Source organism: Thunnus thynnus, chromosome 1 (assembly GCF_963924715.1).
Source record: "Thunnus thynnus chromosome 1, fThuThy2.1, whole genome shotgun sequence".
Classification (NCBI taxonomy): domain Eukaryota; kingdom Metazoa; phylum Chordata; class Actinopteri; order Scombriformes; family Scombridae; genus Thunnus; species Thunnus thynnus.
The window spans coordinates 38,192,650-38,214,392 of NC_089517.1; the positions used below are offsets into that span (position 1 = coordinate 38,192,650).

At 38.7% G+C, this 21,743-nt stretch overlaps 1 protein-coding gene across 4 annotated transcripts in view; it reads left to right on the forward strand.

Annotated features, from left to right (window-relative positions):
* Window positions 1-21,743, forward strand: part of adamtsl3 (ADAMTS-like 3) — a 301,025-nt gene that overhangs the window by 185,457 nt on the left and 93,825 nt on the right. For all 4 annotated transcript variants that reach the window (XM_067597526.1, XM_067597542.1, XM_067597552.1 and 1 more), the window contains 4 exons: window positions 10,937-11,011; window positions 16,599-16,756; window positions 21,317-21,428; window positions 21,571-21,709. In XM_067597526.1, the coding sequence (XP_067453627.1) occupies window positions 10,937-11,011; window positions 16,599-16,756; window positions 21,317-21,428; window positions 21,571-21,709 (484 nt within the window). The remainder of the gene's footprint in view (window positions 1-10,936; window positions 11,012-16,598; window positions 16,757-21,316; window positions 21,429-21,570; window positions 21,710-21,743) is intronic.

The following is a 21,743-nucleotide window of genomic DNA, read 5'->3' on the forward strand; positions in this document are numbered from 1 at the left end:
GATAAAGGTTGTAGCAAAATTGCAGGCACATCATAGAATTGTAATCTTATCAAACAAAACCAAAATCTCAGCCTTAGAAATAACCACAGGGTTTAATCAGTATCTCTCAAGAAAGGTGTTTCTGTTATTTTGCCCATCAAATGTACATAGTATTTATACATTTTCTTGTCATTGTTCTTGTATCAACATTTGCTGCTCTGAATTATAATCCTCATAAAGGAAATAATAGTGATTATGTCCAAAATAATTGTTGGTGTACTTTATCGATAATACCAACAGAATAAACAAAATAAATAGAATAAGAGTCTTAAAAAATGCTGCGTTTTGCATGGCAAACTGGATATTGTTGCTAAGAAGGAACACTTCATCTAAATATAATTTCTAAAACTACACTTTTCAAGACACATAAGACAAACATTGATTCATTGACTCATTGTGTTTTAGTGAGTTTCAGTACCAATACTAAAGCGACACCTTTGAGGAATATGTTTCTTGACATAAATTCACTCTTGACCTTGGGAACAGTATAGTCAGGACTACAAGTACCTAGGAGTCTACCTAGACAACAAGCTGGGCTGGGCCAAGAACATTGATACTGTGTACAAGAAGGGCCAGAGCCATCTCTACTTCCTGTGGAGATTCTGGTCTTTCAATGTCTTTAGTACTATGCTGAGGATGTTCTAATAATCTGTGGTGGTCAGTGCAATAGAACTTGATTCTGTGACGGTGGTCTGAGAGGGTAAGATGCTGATTTAACTGCAGAACATCATGGACAATGACTCTCACCCACTCCATCATGCACTAGTCGTGGGCAAGAGCACCTTGAGCAACAGACTGATACCACCTCAGTGCAGCACAGGACGCCACAGGAAATCTTTCTTGCCGGTGGCCATCAATCTTTTTAACTCATCTACCTCCTGCTGATAGACTGACTGCAGTGACCTTGGTTCTTGGTGATTGTATTATTATATTCTGTTCAGGACTAATCAATGGACACTTTACTTTCACCATGGAATTTTCTGATATATAGCTCTTATATTTATTAAATTTCAGTTCAGTCAATTTATTTACTGATTGACTTGACCACTGCACAGATTGCATATTTGCTATTGTTATTGACATTGTAGTTGATTGTTCTCTACCTTGTTTGATACGGATATATATTTTTCTTTGATGTCATATTATGCTATCTTGCAGCTGTTGCACACCAATTTCCTTTGGGATCTATAAAGTACTATCTTATCTCATCTTACAGCTTTGGGTAAAGCTAGTAAGTGGATCCTGATTCAAGATTATTTTGTCAAACCAAATCATTAAATAAAAGAAGCAACAGTTCTCAAATTTTGAACATTGTCTGAAAACAAGCAGACATACAAAATAATGTAACAAAATAAATAGATAGTATAAAACTGGCTAAAGTATGATTTAAATCAATTAATATCTGAATAACTCATAAAGAAAAAGGACTACAAATCTGACTCAACATTTCAGTCTATAACAAAAATAAATTCAATATCCAGCTTTACCGAAAGATCTTTACTATCACTACATAGAGCATCCCAAGCCTAATCCATGGCATTAGCACATTTCCCCATGCCATAGCCAATGTCCTCTAATGGCCAATACAAGGCTGCCTTTGTAGCACTTCAGTGATGTGGATGGAGTGGGGCCTTACGCAGTGGAAAGAGTCTCTGTATTGTTGTTGGAGAGCTCCGGTTCAGCATCAGGTTTGTCTGCGACTGCCAGTTGCACTTAAGTCATCTTTCCTCATCCAAAAATCCTCCTCCCCTGCTCCAAAGCCAGAGCAAAGTCCTCAGAAGTGAGACAGTGAAGAAATACTGGAACTTTTGTTGCAGTGGGCAGATGTAGGCGTTTTCACAGCACCGTGCCTGGACTGTTAGAGAGCCTGTAGATCTAGGAGGAGGAATTCAATCCAAGCAACCTATTCTGACTTTAATAAAAAAAAATTTAAAAAACAGGGGCTCTCGAAGAAGTCACAGAGGCTGTGATGACATGTTGCTTCCTGCCTGGTCCTTTAAAAGGGGCTGGCAGAAGATGGGCCACTTGACGGTAATCAGATATCTGGGCTGCTATACCTGCAATAGTCTTGCAAGAATACAGGCAAAGGCTCATGAGGTGAAGGCTTAAAGATACAGAGACATCATCTAGTGTCAAGTTTTTTCCCCCACACTTTTATGCTTACTTTCTCATGGAAGTCCAGATGACAGGATGGTAGAGGCATTTCTGTCAGATACCAGTGAAATCAAGAAGGACACCTAAATAATTCAGGTAACCTCAAGGCATCAAATGCATTTTGCTACAGATTCACATGAAGTTGGTACTTAAAATCCATAGAGAACAGTGGTGAAGGTAACAGAGGGATAAACCTCTCTGAGCTTGTTTGAGGCTTTTGACCTTGTTGATTTTTAGGCAGTATTAACTGGATCCTCTGTAAGCCTCTGCAACCTTATACAGTTGACTATAACACCTATCTGTGTGTAGATCAGCAGAGACAGCGCACTATCCCTATGAATCACCATGATTTTCACCATGTCTTCTATACTTTGCAAGAGCAATACATATTTAGAAAAACATCACCTGAATTACATTCTTTATAAACATAATTAGGAAACATGTTTAATGAAAGTATCTGCATGATCACTGATGCATATTTAATACATTTTTCTACAATATCTTTGACAACTAAAACATGATTAATGTTTTGAAGGTTATCTTTACGCAACTTAAACCTCTGGGTTAAGGTTGAGGAAAAGTAGTGGTCTAGGTTCAACATTAAAAAAGTCAACAGTGACTTGAATAACCTTAAAGTTGTGTAAAGCAATAATAAATATGTGCTCTGAATTTTTCATACCACAGAAAAATGTGTTATTAACCACTAAGCCAAATTTGAATGATTAAAAAAGTTGCCAAATATATAAAATTAGGTTTCAAAATCATGGAAAAACAAGCAGTATTCTGAGCTCTGAAAGGCTTGGGGCTGCTGAAGGTGCTGAAACTGTGCCCCCAACTGAACAGCCTCTGAGACTTCTCTCTGAGCTTAACAACGCTCATGCTGAACTCCCTTAAAAAAATATACAATTTAAAATAGGCCTTGTTCGTAGGTGTAAGACAAGCAACATGGATGGTATTTTAAAAATAAAGTAACACTAGGAGCCACTGTTTGATTCTGCACATATTTTGTAGGTAAATGTGGACTTATTTCAGTAAAAATGTAACTTAAATGAGTAGTTAACAAGCATCTATCACCAATCATTGTTATGTTTAATTGTCATTTTTTTTCAGTGAAGTTAAGTGTCAACATTACTCACTTCTTTGCTAAAAAGTGCCGATGAGGGGCTGGAAGTAGCAGCCGTGGGAGTATGTCACATCTGCAGTGACGGCAAAGGCACCGGAGTAGCATCTGCAACGCAGCTGCATTTATGTTAACAAAGCTTGGTGCACAGACATTATCGAGAGGCACTGCTCTGCTAACCTAGAAGATCTCATAGTTAAGTGTAGACCTTTCTATCTGCCCAGAGAGTTTACATCTACTGTTGTGACTGCAGCATACATCCCCCTGGATGCTAATGCTAAGCTTGCACTGAAAGTATTGCATGCTGCCATTAGCAAACAACAAACAGTCCCAGCTGATGCCAAGGCTCTCTAGTTCTTATATAGTGTTAGGAGAGGGGTCATGCTAGTCACCCCTCTACGTCATGGATCCACCATTTCAGGCCCAACCAAAAAATCCTGAACACAGAAATGGTGAAAAACACTTTAATGGTCTAACTCCACCATTCAGTACTACATAGTTCACAGTCTTTTCACGTTTTCAGCAATTATTTTCGAACATGTATATTGTGTTTCACCACAGTGCTGTTGCTGTTTTAACATAACCAAGCCCAGGACTCAAGAAGTGAACCTCACTCATCAGTGTCATAGTCTCGTGTTTGAATATGTGTTGATATTTGGTGGCCAAGTTCTGACCTAACAAATATTACTGTCAAATTGTATTACATTTTTGAAAGATTTGCTTGTTGCTGCAATCCACAGATGCCAAAAGCTTCCACACCATTTTTGATTTTTTATTGTTTTGTAATCAGCCCTGGCTGAAATGCCCCATGCACATAAAAACATAATTTTTCTTCATAACTTAGCATAAGTTGTTTGGGATACCTCTTGCACTGTTTAACACTGCACAGAGTTGGCCAGTTGCCATTTTTTCAAATCTAACTGATAGACCTGTCAATAACACGACAAAGATGACACCTAGGGAGAAGCTGTATTCCAGTATTTGAAACTTTCATGTCTGTGGCAAAGCAATTCACAACTATTCACAACATAGTGTCTTAGATGCTAAAACTGAGGTAAAGAACCAGCAAGGAAGCAATTATTGATTATCTCTTTAGAAGCTTGTGGCAAGAATGCCGACACAATTTACACCACTTTAGTTAGAAATGCACAAATTTTTTTCAAAAATTTTTCAAAAAAGTTTTTATCTTTTAATGGATCACAGTCATAATAAGGGCTAAAGGCCCTGGTCCAAAGTAAAGAGATGAACACCAATGAAATTACACTCTCTTAAATGTAATTTAAATAATTATACAAATGTCAAATTAAATACAAAGACAGGTAATGAAGGTCTAGTGACTAGAGAACCACATGACCCAAATTTAAGCTCAAGTTCAAAATTTGTCCTGGACTGCTTTTAAAGGTTTTGTCTGGCAATATTTTTCTTATTGTCAACAAATCTCATGTGCAGAGCCAAACCAACAATGAACTCATCCAACTTACAAGTATTGTATGTGTATCCAAACCCTGATATATTTTATTCCTCTGTGCCGTTGTTGTCCAAAAACTATTAAAAACACATCAATGACACACACCACTGCTCTGGTTGACATGTTCCTTTTCCCCTGATTACCATGTCTTGTTTAGAAATGTCTCCAAAGAGTAATAACAGTAATAAGATAGTATCCCTCAGGAGTGTACTGAAGTTCTTTGAGAAATTTATAATGTAGTACAAATTCAAGAGGTTATGTTATGTAGCACAATAAGCGAGTGAAGCTGTAAACGGAATCATGTTCCCATGCTTGCGCAGTGGCGTCTGCCGTACAAGGAATCTCACTCCTGAGGGTTACTGTCTTATTGCTGTTATTAGTATTTGGAGACATTTCTAAACAAGCTACAGTAACTGCTGTCTTTGTCTTTAGAGAACATGTCACCCAGCCCAGTGGTGTGGCTCATTGGCATGTTTTTAAAAGCTTTGGACAACAATGGAGGTCTACAGCACAGAGGAGTAAGATATATCAGGGTTTGGATACAAGCACGATACTCAGGAAGTAGGATGAGTTCATTGTTGTTTGGCTCTGCACATGAGATTTGTTGACAATAAGAAACATATAGAAAATCACCAACTTTATCCTTTGAAGCATGATGCTGACTCTCCACCAGCTCCAGGAGGGCTGATTGTGACCTCTGACTTCACTACAGGGAGTGAGAGAATTCCTTTAAAAACATCGAGGAGGTATCACAATATGCAGGTTTGCTTTCAGTACTCTGAATACATATGTTTCTGAGACTGGCGGCTTTGAACTGTGACTTGAGGCCAATGCTCCTTTTATCAGAGGCCATTGGGGAACCTGTAGAGCTGTGGTTATCCTTACACCAGTGTCAACGTTTCCTCTGACCAGAGAGACTCCTTCTGCCAGACTCATTTGTTCTTTTTCCATTCACTCTTAAAGTCTCTGTCTCTCATGTCCTTTCTAGCTTGCCTTCTGTTTTAATGTCCCAGAAGAAGAGAACTGATACAGTGCACGAATCACAACCATTTAGGCTTACCTTGGTTAGTGTGTTTATCTACCATTACAGACGCACAGAGTATCACCTTTGTTCCTCCTCATCCATTATTCATAACTCTATCATTTATCAGTCATTGCATTTGGAATATGAATTGGCTACATTATTTCCTAAAGCCTCAGTTTACGGCTCCAGCAGACTCATGTAAAATGAGCTCATAACTGTTTATCTGTGTTTCATTTCCCTAATTTATTTTGAAGGTCACTTTTTTGAAAATTCTTGGCTTTACATTTAATCTCCATTTTAGAGTGCAGAAAAAAATGCAAATGGCTGCAGCTGAATTTATTTCATTGCTCCCATAAATTTAGGACATTGCAGATGCAGTTTCCAAGCATAATTATGTTAGGGGGCAAAGCCCCATGGCTGGCAGCCAGAGCAGCTTAATCGTTTGAGCTCAGTGCTCATTTGTTGCCAGAAGGAAAAGTAACTTTCATAAAATGTGGAAAATAGAATTAACACTCCATTTGTCCATACCTGTAAAGGTCTCGCCTCGTTACCACACCTCCTCACTTAACCACAGAGGGAGAAACACTTATAGTGTGAGAAGTGAGGAAGTATTTTTGCAGGCTAAAAAACAGAAATCCTTTCACAGCAGTAAATACTTGCAATAGTTTAGCTCTGTGCTGTTTGTGTACGCTGTGTGCATGACCTTAAGAAAGTGTCATGATTGACTAGTTAGTGAGGCTCACTGACGTTTAACAGCACACATGTGGATGTTATTTAGGTCCGCAGAGTTGGTCAGTGCTGCTGTGCAGTTGTAAAGCAGGCAGATTTAGGGATGGCAGACTCTGTAGTGTGGTGGTCTCCTTCAGTCAGTGCTCTCGAAACAGTGAGAGGTCTTTACCACAAGCAGGGTGTAAAGTGAAGGAGACATCTTCTTTTATGTGAAGGACTTCAAGGCAAATCCTATAGAGCAGTGCTCTCTCTCATGCAGTTGATGGACAAAATATGAGACAAAACACCAGAAAGCTGCAATTTGCCACTTTTTTTCAAAGTAAACCTGCAAAAAAAGGCAGAATGAATTTAATGCATTAATTGATCTTTTTACTCACTTAGGGGCAGCGTACAAGCTGTAACCAAGAGATTTTTTCACTTTTTCAACTTTGAATTAATGAGAACTACCACTTAATCTGTCTGAAATAACTTATATAGATAACTTATATAGAAATAAACCTAAAGCATGATAGTTGTGTGTCAAGGGGTTAGAGCACAGCTGGAGCTGGAGCATTTTGCTGCCCAAGATACACCTTAGATCCTAGATGTTTGGTCTCTTTAAATTAAAGAGTACAGTCTAGACCTGCTCTATGTGAAAAAAGCCTTGAGATAACTTCTGTTGTGATTTGGTGCTATGTAAATAAAATTGACTTGACTTGACTTAGACTACGCTGTAGCTTTCATGCACCTCTTCAAAAATGTAACTGTTCATTGGGGCTATAGAGATACCATGAACTGTGTGTTTTCTCCTACAAGTTCCTGATGGTGGAAGGGATTGTTGAGTGTGAAAACAACATTTAAGGAAGTTTAGGAAGTTGAAGACGGGCTTGGTTATCTTCTCCTGTTCAGTAACACAATGAATGAGCATTGCTTTATATCAAAGTGAATGGCACTACAGGGCCTTAAACCTTGGGGTCCTGAATTTGGACAAACATGACACATTATCACCAAGTTATTTTGATGAAAGTGTAAGCTCACAGTTGCGTATTTACACATCCACACCTGGAGCAACATTACCATTCATCAGGAGTTTTGTGTCTGGTCAACTAACTAACGTGAGTCCAAAATTCACTTTGCTTTTAGTTTCTGTTGTGGTCTCCACCAACACTTGAGAAAAATAGTCCACTATGTTCAACAGCTAGTCTCTAACTGTGTGTTAGCACTGTTTGGTGCTGGGCAGGTAGTGTACAGTTGATTTATCAGAGCTTTTTCACTGAAACAGCTGCCTGCTGCTGATGGAAACCAGGTTGATGAGTTAATGGCTGGAAAACCAAAAATAATGAGCTTCTTAGCTAGAAAGCTCAATAGGGGATCTGCAGAGTTGGGTGATGATTTTCTTTGGGTTTGTCACTATGAGCAACCTTTTTCATGCAACATATATTCATTTAATCCATTTCTAATTAAAAAATATGTATTAGTGAGGAATTAAAGTAACAATTATAAACAAGATAAATTATACATTATTAGTCACTTGGTCTGTAACCTTGCATGTACATTAATCCATATGCCTGAAACTGGCTTTTCAATAGGAGTGTGTATACTAGCTGCATAACAAGCTAGTGGTGTGAGGTAATCAGAACTGACCAGATGATGGGATGAATGAGGCTCCCCTAAAGGGAAAATGTGTACATTGTACCTTTCACTCTGAAATAATTACATTTCAATTGCGAAGGCGGCTGCACCAGTGGATGGAAGACATTTTACAGGACAAGGAGCACCTTAGGCTAATAACACTATTCCCTCATGATGTTCCCATACTTTGTGGTGATAACACTCATATCCATACTACTAAACAAATTCATGAGAGGTTTCATGAGCAGCAGGATGAGATCAAACTCATTGTCTGACCCCAATTAAAAGATCCGAACATCACTAAAACTAGTCCGTTCATGCTGGACGCATGACAACACACAAGAGTGGCAGAGTACAACGTCAGCCTTAATGAGTACAAAATACTCACAGTATGATACAGTTACAAATCCAATCCCACTCAACTCAAATGATGTCAAATATGACCTTGTTTTGAATTATTTTGGGTATTTTATAGCCTTTATTAGACAGCCACAGTAGAGAGACAACAGGAAATGAGTGAGAGAGAGATCCAACAAAGAGAGGTCCCCAACCCAACAAGTCCCAACATGAATGAATTTTAGACCTATACTGTTGTTTTTCTTGTGAGATTGGGCTGGAACTGAACCACCGTTGAGATTGCATTTGTTATCCGGTATCAATCATTGGATGTCAAGCCTACCAAACTCAGTGCCCTGTTAGTCTCCATCACATTAACTGGAAGAGGGGCTCTTCATGTGTCTAATTTTCATCAAGGGGAGCTGCCCAAAATCACAAAAAGTAGCACAAATTATCACAAAACTTCCAAACTGTTCCCAGTTCCCTCTTCAGGCATTTAATGCCTTATAAAAAGTTTTTACATGGTCCCTAGTAGATCTCATGGTGATGAAACAGATTGTGATGTCTGAAATTGGCACAGGTTCCCTTTTAGTTAAAAGGGTGTACAACCAATAATCCTTGGAAGGTTTTTCTTCGTATTACTATCATACGGTCCTCACAACAACAGACATACACAAGTACACAGACTCATGTAATAATCTGTGTTTGTATAATCTTTGTTTTGATGCTTCATGTTAACACAGTCAAAACTGGCAACATTGTGTGTCATTCTCTTTCAATGTCATTTAACAGTTAACTCTCAAAGGCCTAATGCATAATACATTAAATTGTTAGGCTTTTGGTCTCTGGATATCTCCCCTCAAAGTGGCGCATCTTTTACATTTTTCCTTTTCTCGCATTCTAATTTTACACAATTCATTGCACTGACAGATTCAAGGTCAAAATAAACTTGCTCAACTGCATTACTCACTTGGTGTTTGTTAAATTGTCAGCTATGATAAGAGCAAACGATACCATTGCGAGGGACATCAGTCTGCCAGCCACAAGCCATGAATAGGAACAAAGCCAAATGCAAATGGAGCAGTGTGATTTCAGACTTAAACTGGACATGTAATTATTTTTGAGAAACTGGGCTTTGCTGATGTGCAGATATGATGGTTTTTGTATGTTTGCCAGGGTTTAATGTGCTGCAAATAAGAGATTGGAGGAAATGAGCATAATAATAATTTGTTACAGCAGCAACACATACACAAACAAGGCAATAAATCTATCATGTATTTGTTATCCACCAAAAGTAATAGCCTCAGTCAAAAGGAAGTCACTGCCACAGATATCATTAAACAGATCACTGTCTTTAAACTCATGTGAATTGTATAGAGTATGCTGGTAGGTTTGGTGAGATGGGAGTAAATTTGGGGATTCCAGGGAGCCTTAGCAACAAAATCAGGGAATGTGGCTTTAAATGGAAAAAAAAAAAGTTTATTTCTAAATTGATTTAATCCAAACTATGAAACTTGCTTAAAGCCACTTGACAGGTAGTGGAACAAGATAATTATCACTTTATAAAGTTGTTATAGAGATGTGTTACTAACAGTTTCCTATTTACACAAATAGACATGGAGCAACATCAGCATTCATTTGGAACCCCGTTTCTGAACCAATGTAATTTCACTCTTCTTTAAGCTCTATTTTGGTCTCCAACAACTCCTGATGAAAATATCTAGCTCTGTAGCAGCTAAATGCTTCACTATGTTTCGTCAGCTAAGTAAAGTTGTAAAAAATAAAAATACAAGTAAAACAATGAGCCAAAAGACACTTAAATGCTCTGCAGAGGTGAGGGGAACTGCAGAGTTGGAGATAGTTCTCTTTGGGTTTATCAGCACAATTCACTCCTTTTGCATTTGATTCATTGTTTCTATTAAGATAGTAATTAGTGCAGCTTTAATTTTATGGACATATACTATGGAAAGTGTCCTCTATGCACCTTGTCATAGTTTCTCCACATGAATTTTTTCCTCAGATTTTAACTACAAAGCCCAAAATGACAAATCAGCAATTTGGCTCTGAGGGCTAGAAATTTCTGGACTTGTGGTGGATTGTTGAAGAAAGATGGTGTCACTCTGTCCTTGTGTCTGCTATTTATGATATGTGTGTATTTGAATATATTCATTTACATGATGGTTTTATTATGTGTTGACTGTTTTGTTCCATCCTGTTGAACTATGAGCAAGGCCAGTTCCAAATAATTGTAATGGTAAAAAAGTGAACTCAGCTGAAGGGATTCATCAAAAATTCTGTCTTTTAGTGTTTTGATGATGGTGATGGAGAACGCTGTCTAACATGTCACACACTGTAGGTGTTCGGTTCTCCACTCATACTATTTTGCCACCTCTCTGTATATTGCACTGTATTGTATGTTGAAATGAAACCTTTCCAACCGTGTGTCTGCCTGCAGCTGTGAAGACAGTGCTGGAGGTCCCAGTGGGAAGCCGCTTTGTCAGACTCAACGCCAAAGGCCCTGATATGATAGGTGAGTGACAACAGTTCAGTCCATACTCTGAACGCATACAATCTTATTATTTTGTATATTCTTTGCCCCCGGCCTTCTTACCGCCACATACACACACAATGACAGGCAATCACATCATGCACTGCTTTTTACCCTTGTCTATCGTTCTTAATGAACAAGGCTATGCTGGAAGGTGTTAAGTACAGTGATTATAGAAACAGTCATTCTGCATAGTGTTTCCTTACTGTCAGCTTAGTTTCTGATTCTATTCATATATAGTCAAGAAATTAAAAAAGAGAATCTCAAGGAATATAGAATTCATTTATGCTACTTTATGTTTTAAGCTTAATTGTTTATTTATTGTCTTGCGTTTGGTCTTTGGACTGAATGTATAGAATGATCAATGCAGCTTATGAATCAGGGTGGTTGTATTTATGTATTTGTAATAAATGGTTTTGGTTTTGTATTGAATTTTACAAAAAGAACTAGAGGAGAGAGAGAGAGAGAATTGCTTTGGAAGACAGTAATCATCTTGTGGTGGGTAAATGGTTTTATATTGGATATAGTGAACTGAGAAATACTGACATAACATTCCAGTTGTGCTGATCAAGTAAAAGAACAAAGGTTGACATGAACTTTTTAAAGGTGTCTTCAAGCATACCTTATCTGATTGATGCAGTTCAAACAAATTCTGTTTGGTGTTTGCCTTTTTGGTTCAGTTGCTTTGGAAAGGTGTGGAAGCTGTCAATCAAACTCTGGTGCTAACTAAACAGCTGGAACCAAGACTATTTGAGAAGGAGGTCCTTGGTCCACCTCTCTTTAGCTGTAGCTCAGTTGGTAGAGCAGAGCAGCCATTATTTTTTAGGTTGGTGATTTGATCCCCAGCTTCTGCATCAAAGTGTTCTTGAGCAAGACACCTGGAGTCCTAAATTGCCCCTGATGTCGTATGTGTATTATTAAAAATATAAGTCACCTTGCACAAAAGCATCAAATGAATGCGATGTCATGTTAAATGTTACTTCTAAGTATACTCTGGTGCTGTTTGTTTTATGGTACGAATGCAAATTGGACCAACCACAGGACTGTGTGGTAGTAGTACGTACAGTATACTGTATGTGGTTTTAGCTTGAATTCAGAAGTTTTACTTCTCTTAATCTGGATCCACTTGAGCCATGCTGTTCATTTGAATTCTTAATGATATTAGGAGGCCTTGTTTTCATCCTGTTTCACTATTAATGACACATAAGGACTGAATGCAGTCTTAAATAACAATATTCATAATTGCCTACTTTTTTGTGAGCTCTTGTTGGTTTCTGCAGTATTTCAAAAAAATTTTAAGACATTTTTTAGGACATACCACGTGAAATGGCTTTTTCATAATCATACCGTCAAAGAATTACAAAAAACCTACAAATACTTATCAAGTACAGTGACTGACATTTATGCCACATATTTGTCAATATTTCCCAGCTGTATATAAGAATTATTCCTAGTAAGATAATTAATCAATTAATGTGACCAGTTACAACATAATTAAAATTAATTTCAGTTTTTCATAAAAGCGACACTTGTCCATTGTGAATGGATGAACTTCAAAGCTACTGTAGCTAACAGTAGTGACAGTGTTTGCTACAGCTATGATGCTGATGTTGAAACAGCTTCCTGCAGTGCAATCTACTGTCGCACCAGTCTCAGTTGTAGTTTATAGATGTATAATGTCTCCCAACATACTAAAAATAATAACTAACATGCAGGAAAGAGAAAATATTCAAGACCTTTGTAAATTAAACGTTTGAAATACCTTCTAAAGGTGTGTTCAAACAGGCAAGAAACAAATTTCGCCTCAAGTCATTCTTGAGAATTTGACCACTGTACCTTTTTTGTTTTTTCGCCCCAAAAAGCCAATGTACTGTACCAACTATACAGATGTTAGCTGTAAGCCAGCTAGCAAGGGAAGCATCAACCATGTCTTTGAGAGTGTTTCTGTGTGTTTGTGTTCAGCTTAGCCTCTGACTTATATCAGGACTCAAGAGACTACAGTTCTTTCTCTCTCCTTTTAACTCTTGTCTCTGAACATCCCTGTATCCCTGGGATACGCATCAATTTTCATTCATGCCATCCTGGAACAATTTACACCTAAAATTCACTTTGCATTCTGTCTGAGCACACAGTAAGGCCTTTTTTGAGGGAACTGGATTCAGTGCTTTTAAAGACTTCTCAAGACCTACAGATACCCTGTCCTGTGACCACCAATGAGAAATAAATGCATAAGGTGAGATGAAGTTGAGCATGAGTTCCTGTCCAATGTCCAATGAATGGATTATCTGTCAGTGCATGTTTACAGCTCTTGGTTTGTATATAATAAGTCAGTGTGAACATGACACTAACCAGAACTAAAAGACAACCATGGTTTGTTCTTTGGTCTGTACCAAATAAACTGAACTGCAGGTGTGAAAGTTTTGAAGAATAGTTCTTGCTTGAGATATTCCTTTAGAATATGGTTTGGAAAATGGAGCAAAGAAAATGTAAAGCCCTCCATATTCCGGACATGAAATACATAAAGATGTCCTACACAGCTTGAACCCTTACATCCTCAGAGCATTTTGAGTATTTGTTTGTGTCAATTGGGTTTTCCTGACCTATTTTATTGGCAGTTGAAAGGAGTGCAAGAGCCCACAATGAATGCAGATAAACCCAGCACATGTCCACAAGACTTACCCTGCTAATATACTCAAGTTCCGACAGCGTAATACCCTGAAGAGCTGTGGGATTTACTGGATGTGTGCTTTGTCAGATGTTTCAGAATTGAGGAGTGACCTAAGAATTACTTTAGCAGAGCATTCATCAACTACCAGGAGATCAGTGTAGCGGATGGGGAACACGAGAGAGAGAGGCTGAGGAGACCACAGTAAAAGAGAGGAAATCAAACACACATTTACAGCTCAGCAAACCCGGCTCCCAAGTTCATGAACTTCTCTGAAACGAAATATCATCAGAAGTCTAATCATATTTTCACTATTGGCAACACGGGGCCCTCTTTACACAGACTGTTTTGATTTTGAATGACTTCTATTGATGATATGGCAAAGGCTCTAGGACTGTTAATTGTTTCAAGTTGTGAAAGCTTTGGGGAAAAAAGGTTGTAATTAATGTCAAAAATAAGTGGATTTGTTGAAATGCTCTTACTTTTTTCTTTCTTAATGGAAAAAAAAGGAACAGCAAGACATTTTTAGATTCCTAATTACAAAATGAGAGAAAGCTAAGAAGAGAAAGGTCAAATGTACGTAGAAATGCAGCATTAGCAGTAGCTAATGCTTAGCCTTGCACCATCTGAAAATGATTATCCCTCACAAGACCATTCGCTGTCTAGTGTTTGTTTTCCCACACGCCAGCCTTGTTATCTTGTCACAGATGCTTAACAAAGTCATCATCTTGTGTTTCCTCACCATAATTTACTGTATTGTGATCTCATTGTCATTATGGATTACAGATTACCTTGCTCAGAGGCCACTGTTTGCTTTCAGAGCTTTGAGTCTTGATGACTTGAAGGACCAAGGATAGATATATTTTCCATTCACTTTGTCCATCTCTGAATTGAGATTAATGCATCAGTGATTGCAGTCAGTCTATCTGGCGGCACAGGCCTGAATGATCTCTACCTCAAGTCAATAACACAGGTAGTAGATTTTCAACAAAGGAATAAGCTGCATCCTGGGGGTGGATGAAAGGGTGCTTTCCAAAAGTTACTGGGGTCCCAGAAGTTATTAAGGGTGCAAAAAAGCAAACTAGAGTGGACCTAAAACACAGAAGCTCTGAAGCCATGGTCCTCCTCTGCTCACGTGGTAGGGAGTGAGTAGCTGCCCCAAATGAGGGAGATCATCTATCTTGGGGTCTTGTTCATGAGTGAACAGGGTGGATAGACAGATTGGTACAGTGCCCACAGTAACACAGGCAGTGTTGGACTGTCATGGTGAGAGGGAGCCAGGCCTGGAGCGATGCTCTGGATTTACTAGCCAATCAACTTTTCAACCATCAACTATGGTCATGAGCTCTGAGTAATGACAAAAAGAATAAGATCTTGGAGACAAGCGGCTGAAATGAGTTTCCTTGGCAGGGTGTTTGGGCTCACAGTTAGCTCAGACATATGGGAGGAGCTCAGAATAGGAACATTGCTCCTTTCATCAAAAGGAGTCAGTTGGGATGATCTGACCAGGACGCCTCTCTTGAGTGCCTCTCTGGGCACATCCAACTGGGTAACCCTGTGTCCTATGAAATACTATCTTTATATACTAAAATGTTTTTCCAATTATGATAATAAATGTATCGCTGTCTTGATTATGATTAGGACATTTACACCGATGACTGAGGTTTGCAGTCCTGTGTGTTGTTTGTTTTAGACAACAAAAGAACTTTGGTTAAAGTTAGTGGCTTGGCTTAAATGTTAAAAACACATGATGTCTTGTGCTTAAAGTCATTGCAGATTTTTTTCTGTATTAAACCAAGACCACAATTTTTCCCGAACCTTAACCAAGTGCTGCCAGTGTCTAAACACAACCATAAACAGGTTCAATAGCACACTACCAGCAGATATTGTCAGATATTGATCAAATATTTTGGTGGAAAACAAATGAAATGCATCATTTAACATTTTACGTTCAGCATCAACATTTTAATCGGGAGATCGATGGTTCGATTCCTGGCTCCTCCAGTCCATATGCCGATGTGTCTATGGGAATGAATGTGTGTGAATGGTTAGTTTCTACTGATGGGCAGGTTGGGACCTTGCATGGCAGTCCTTGTACCTGCTTATGAATCTGTGTGAATGGGTGAATGTGATTTGTAGTGTAAAAGCACTTTGAGTGGTCGGAAGACTAGACTAGAAAGTCCGTTTAACTGGGAGAAGACCCTGGGACAAATCCAGAACACACTATGGGGACCACATATCCAGATGTTGACGTGGCTAGGGAGAGGGACATCTGTGCTGCCATGTTTAATCTACTGCCACCATGACCTGGACCTCAATAGTTGGTAGAAAATGTAAGGGTTGGATGGCCATCTTCAAATGATTCCCCTCTGTAGGCCTGAAATATGGGTATCTGACAACACATGCTTGTCTTTATGCCTGGACTATACCTGAGTGAAATTAGCAGTTGCCCCGGCTGTACTAAAATCCTGAAGAGCAAGCCAAGGATGTGCTCTGCCCCCCACTTTTTTCTGTACAATATATTACTGTATTTATCCTTCTCTTTGCCTTTTTCTTGTCCTGTCTACATTCTTGTCTTGATTTATTGATTTTTGACTTCAGTTGTTCTCTTGCTGATTTGCCCTACCTTGTCTGATAGTATCTCTCCCCAAGAGATAGTGTTTTCTTCATTTACTGTTGTCAAAGGTTAGATCCCACTGCAAACCGAATATCTACAAGTTATTCTTGATTTCGGTATGAGATAACAGAGGATTTCTTTGGAGAGTAGATTTGCTGATCCTGTTTTCTGCATTTGCATTTCCTTGAAGTTAACTTTCGCATACAGTCAAAACATGAAGTTAATATTCATGTTTGTATAAGTAATATACATTAATAAAAGTTCCTCTTGCTCTGTGTCTCCCTCAGTCATCGAGGCTGTCTCTCTTCAGGGGAAGAAGGAGGAGACCAGTCTAGTGTCTACAGGCTCCTACGTGATAGGAAACACTTCCCTGGACTTCCAGAGAGGGATGGAAAGGCAGACACTCAGGACACATGGCCCACTCAACGCTGATTACATTATCAAGGTGAGACAAAGTAGGGATGACAGGCATAGGCTCATAGCAAAACAGCCTTAGGTCTTTTGGCATCTGAGGTACATATTTTATTATAGATACAATATAGATACAGATACAACATAAATAAATCAGTCTGTTACATAACATTTAGCAATATAGTGAATTTTTTAAAGAGATTGTGAGGTTATCGCCAGCGGCATGATTAGTATCACAAATGGAGAGGCCTACTAAATCTTAACAGAAATACAGCTTCCCAATTGCAGAGATTATATTGTTTCACAACCCTATTATGTTGCAGTCATAAAGTCCAGCTTAAACCAGGCGTGTTGCACAGACATAAGCATTGTGCAGTAACTTCACCATCATCACCACATCCAAACACCATTCTATATGTCTTTTTAATTGATAAGGCTGGCAATAATCTGCAATTTTCTCATTGTTATCTAATTCCATAAAAATACCAACAACCAACAATGAATTGATCCACTAACAAGTATTGTTTTTCTCTGTGCTCAATTCTTTGTGCTGACCAAACACTGATGGAAGAAACACATCAGATAGCCACACTGGGTGACATGTTCCTTCATTACCATGACCACACACACACTGTAGTTTATTAAAGTAAATCCCACACACACTGTCATGCTACCAGAAATACACAGTAGAGCACCAATTATGCAGCAACAAATGCACAAATACAAATCCTGTTTGAATAATGTTTGCTAAAAACTACAGTATCCAGTTGTTTTAGGAAATTACTCAGCCTTTTCTTAAGAAAGTGTTAAATATTTTAGAAAATATGCATAATCTCTTTCTTCTAAACTCTTTGTTGGTGAACAGTTGGGGTGGAGTTACTATGTGCAGCTTCCTGGAGTCTTGCAGTCACTATAAGGTTGCCAGTTTTGGCACCATCCTGTCTGTACAGAGACCAAAACCAAAACATATGCTCATCAAGTATTTTGTTTTTGTTCTCTCGAAAAGAAAGCAAATAAGAGCACTTAGCAACAATATTGAATTATTCCTTCAAAATGAAATTATGTATTTGTAACCCTCTTAAGTCTTCTGTGGGAACCAAACAGGGTAGGGAAGTTGGGATGTATTGAAAGATGGACTTTTCATAGGATTTGTTGATGATAACAAAGGTGTAGGATAACTCCAACTAGAGATGTCCTAAGCCAATCCTGTAGATTGTATCGGAGGTGATCTGGGCATATTTTAAAGGATCAGTATCTGCTAAAATAAAGCAGATCAAATGCAGATCCTTTCTTTACAGTATTTTGCTCTTGTTGCCTTGCTGCTTCTCTTTACACCATCCTACAGTGCAGCATTTCACTGCATATACAGTATGAAAGAAAATTTAAAATTTTCACACCTAGATGGAGAAAATACATGGATACGCTAAGCTCTCACGCTATGGAATCAAATCTTTCCTCTATCCTCTCCCCTTATCATCAGCAAAGAGCAATATATAAAACATTCATGTAGATGCTAACCAACACTGGCTGTCACTTTTGCTGGTTAAAATAACAAATTTCGCCAGTTGGAGGTCAAATCAGCTGTAACTAATTAACACTTCAGGCTAAAATTAAACTTGGCTTTTGTCTGGTTAAAGTGCTCCCTGCAGCCACTGTTCTCAACCAGAAATCATTTTCGAGGGAAGAACCTGCATTCTGTAACAACGCTGTACAAACTTTGTGTTTTTGTAGTTCCCACAAGGAGTTTCAGGAGTCACATAAAATTTGTGTCATATCAGATCAATAATTTAACCTTGTCAACTTAATAGTTTTGAATCAGGGTCTTCAGTATTTGGACCAAGAAGCTTGTAAAAAATGATCTGTGTCAAATTAGTAGCTAAACCTGTTATTTAAATGTGCCAGATACGTATTTAACCAACATCTCTCTATATAAAGCAAGGAATCTCTGTCTGTCTGTCTGTCTGTATGTATGTATGTATGTATGTATGTATGTATGTAGGTTTGTCCTTTGCGTATCTCGAGAATCGTTCATCCGATCTACTTCATACTTGGCAGGTGGATTGCTTGGGAAACAAGGAAGTGCAATGTTGATGTGTGAAGTTGTCTGGATGAGTGGTTCTCAAGAAATATATAAAAATACCTCGTAAACAATGTACTTTCTACAACCTTGATCTGCTTCTTCATCTGCCTGTGGAGTCAACAAGTGGAAATACAGACAGCGCCACTCTGCCAGTGCAACCCACATTTTGGTCAGAGATGGGATTACATTCATGCTGATAAGAACTACCATAGAGAATTAATTGAAAAGGTTTAGAGAGTTAAACTCTATTCCTGCTCCTCACACACAGGAACTATGTTCAAGACATAGTGCAGGATGTCTCAGGCACGTTTTGAATGGGTACTACAGTTCATCCAATCAACTTCAGCTCAACTCAAAATTCTAGTCTCCAGATATTCTGTGTGTGAGGTGTTTAGGCAACATCTGTGAATTGTAGCGTCTACTGATAGCCTGCATCTCAGGTATTGAGGGAGTAAATTGTAGTGTCTACTAGTAGTCTGTATGAGAGGCATTTAGGGAAAGGGCACAACTCTCTCTAGGTATTAAGAAATCAGCCTGTTCTGAACAGGCACATTTTGAACAGGCACTGCACTAGTTTAGGTAAATGTAAGTATTGGATCCAACTGAATCTGAATACTAAAAGACTGGATCAGGGCCAGAAAAACTGGATCAGGGCATCCCTGACACCAACCTTATCCTTTAACATGGAACCAGTGTCATTATGTAGTAACATGCTGAATTTGGATGGCAGCCCAGTGCAGCCAAGTATCAGAGAAGTTTGGCTGGTAGCAAAAGTGGCTGCTATGCTATGTTAGTATTAGTGTTAATATCTGTGATTTGGTGAAATAGATACAACGTGAGGAGTGTGACCCAAGTCCTTGATTGCCTACAGTTTAATGTGATGTGTGCATGAAAAGGATTTCTCTAGTTTCTGTTGGAAACAGGGCATTGACTCCCAGTATCCATTAAGTCTGTCTTCTACAGCTTCACACTTTTCTGGTGGAGATTACAGGTGGGTACAAGAGAAATATTTCAAGAAGACTTTCCTTCTGCATGCAATACCCACAGCTTGTTTGTGCACATGCTTAAAAAGTTGATTATGAAACAGCTGCTGTGGTTTGGGACTTACTGATGTGGGTAGATGTTATAGCAGCAGTTTCTGGTTATGCCATGCATGCTGGAGGGCAGAATTTTTCAGATTAAAGTCTTGATTCTGTACTATTTGTGCATGATGTTTACTGAAATTCATTATAGTAGACATCAAGCCCAATCAGTCAGAAGCTAATCCAGTCAACACTAGCACTCATCTGTTTCCTCTCCTCTATCCAGATGAGGTGTAGCTTAGAAATTCATCAAAGTCATCACACACGTGTATTTCAGTATACTATAAGTTACAGTATCTCAGAGTGAATAAGCGAGTCAGTCGGTATTTCATCATTTCCACATTCAGTAAAAAGTTTGATCCAAAAAGCCAAATACTGCTGCAAGGTTGTAGTGAATGACTTACATATCAGTTACATCATCAAAAGAAAAGGAGGGACTGTTGTAAAGTTGTATTTTAATAAGGCACCACCTTGTCCTTTGAAGGAAGTTGTAACACTCACTTACTGAAAAACTTAGAGGTCTTTCATTTTGTGTCAAATTATCAGCCAGAAATGTGGGTCTAATGTTTGACCATAATTTTGATTCTTAAATTGGTTCTGTTTTACAATCATGATGTTTTAACTAAACTTTTCCAAATTACAGCCACAGCTTTGTTTCACTGAGCTTGAAAACATGTGAAATGAAAGCAATCATTACCTCCTGTCTAGACCACTTTAAAGCCCCAAACATGCTCCACACACATATGCAAACAGGCCCAGCCACCACAAACACACACATGGTGGACATACTCAATATGCACTCTTACGCACCAGTGGAAGTGATCAATCTCAGTCCTCAAGGAGGAAATATAGGCCAGTGAAAGCTAATCAGAGCATTTCCAAGACCACAGTAGTAAACAAACATGGTGTCTGTGGAGGAATGTTTACTGCTGTACTTCGATTAGTGCACAGAAGAAGAAAGAAAAAAGAAAACACACAAGATGCAAAGTGTGACCTTTGAATCACTCGCAGAGGAAGAACGGAGAATTCCTGTCTGAATGAAGATCCACGTTCCTCAAACTCCACTCCCTCAGTTTATTTATTTTTTTGTTATAAATATGTCATGAATAATATATCTCATGCTGAGATTACTTAAGTCTGATTCTGTCAGACTTCAAAAAAGCCCTTAAGAATCACATCATACAACTGTTTTTTTAGGCTGAGCTGTACTCTGCATGACTTGTAAATCGACTCTGACAAAATCAATGGAAGGCTCCTTTAACATGACTCTTCTCTTTGATTCTTAGTGGGATCCTCTGCTTTACTGAGCTCAACTCTGTCCTACTTTCCTCGTCTTTCCTCTCCTGTTCTGTACTCTAATCTCCTCTGCCCTACACTATTTGACTTAATGCTGTTCTGTTTTTACTCTTCTTTCACCCTACATGTTATCCAGATGAAGTATGGAGGATCCAAGGACACGGTGGTCCAGTTTCTCTTCTACCAGCCAATCAGGTACCAGTGGAGAGAGACAGACTTCTTCCCCTGCTCTGTCACCTGTGGAGGAGGTGAGGTGACCATCAGTCAGTAGAGAGTGACTGTAATCAGCTGTCTGTGTTTGATATAGAGAACAATATTGTACATCCAGCTGGTGATATTTGCCAGCTGTTTCCATTAAAGTTCAGTTAAACAGCCTGTGTCCTCCTCCAGGCTATCAGCTGAACTCTGCAGAGTGCACAGACATCCGATCCAATCAGACCCTGCCTGAACACCATTGTAACAGCTATCCTGAAAACACCAAACCCACACCAAAACTCAAGGAGTGCAACATGGACCCCTGCCTAGAGAGGTATAGGAATCATTACAGTGTGGTATTTGATACA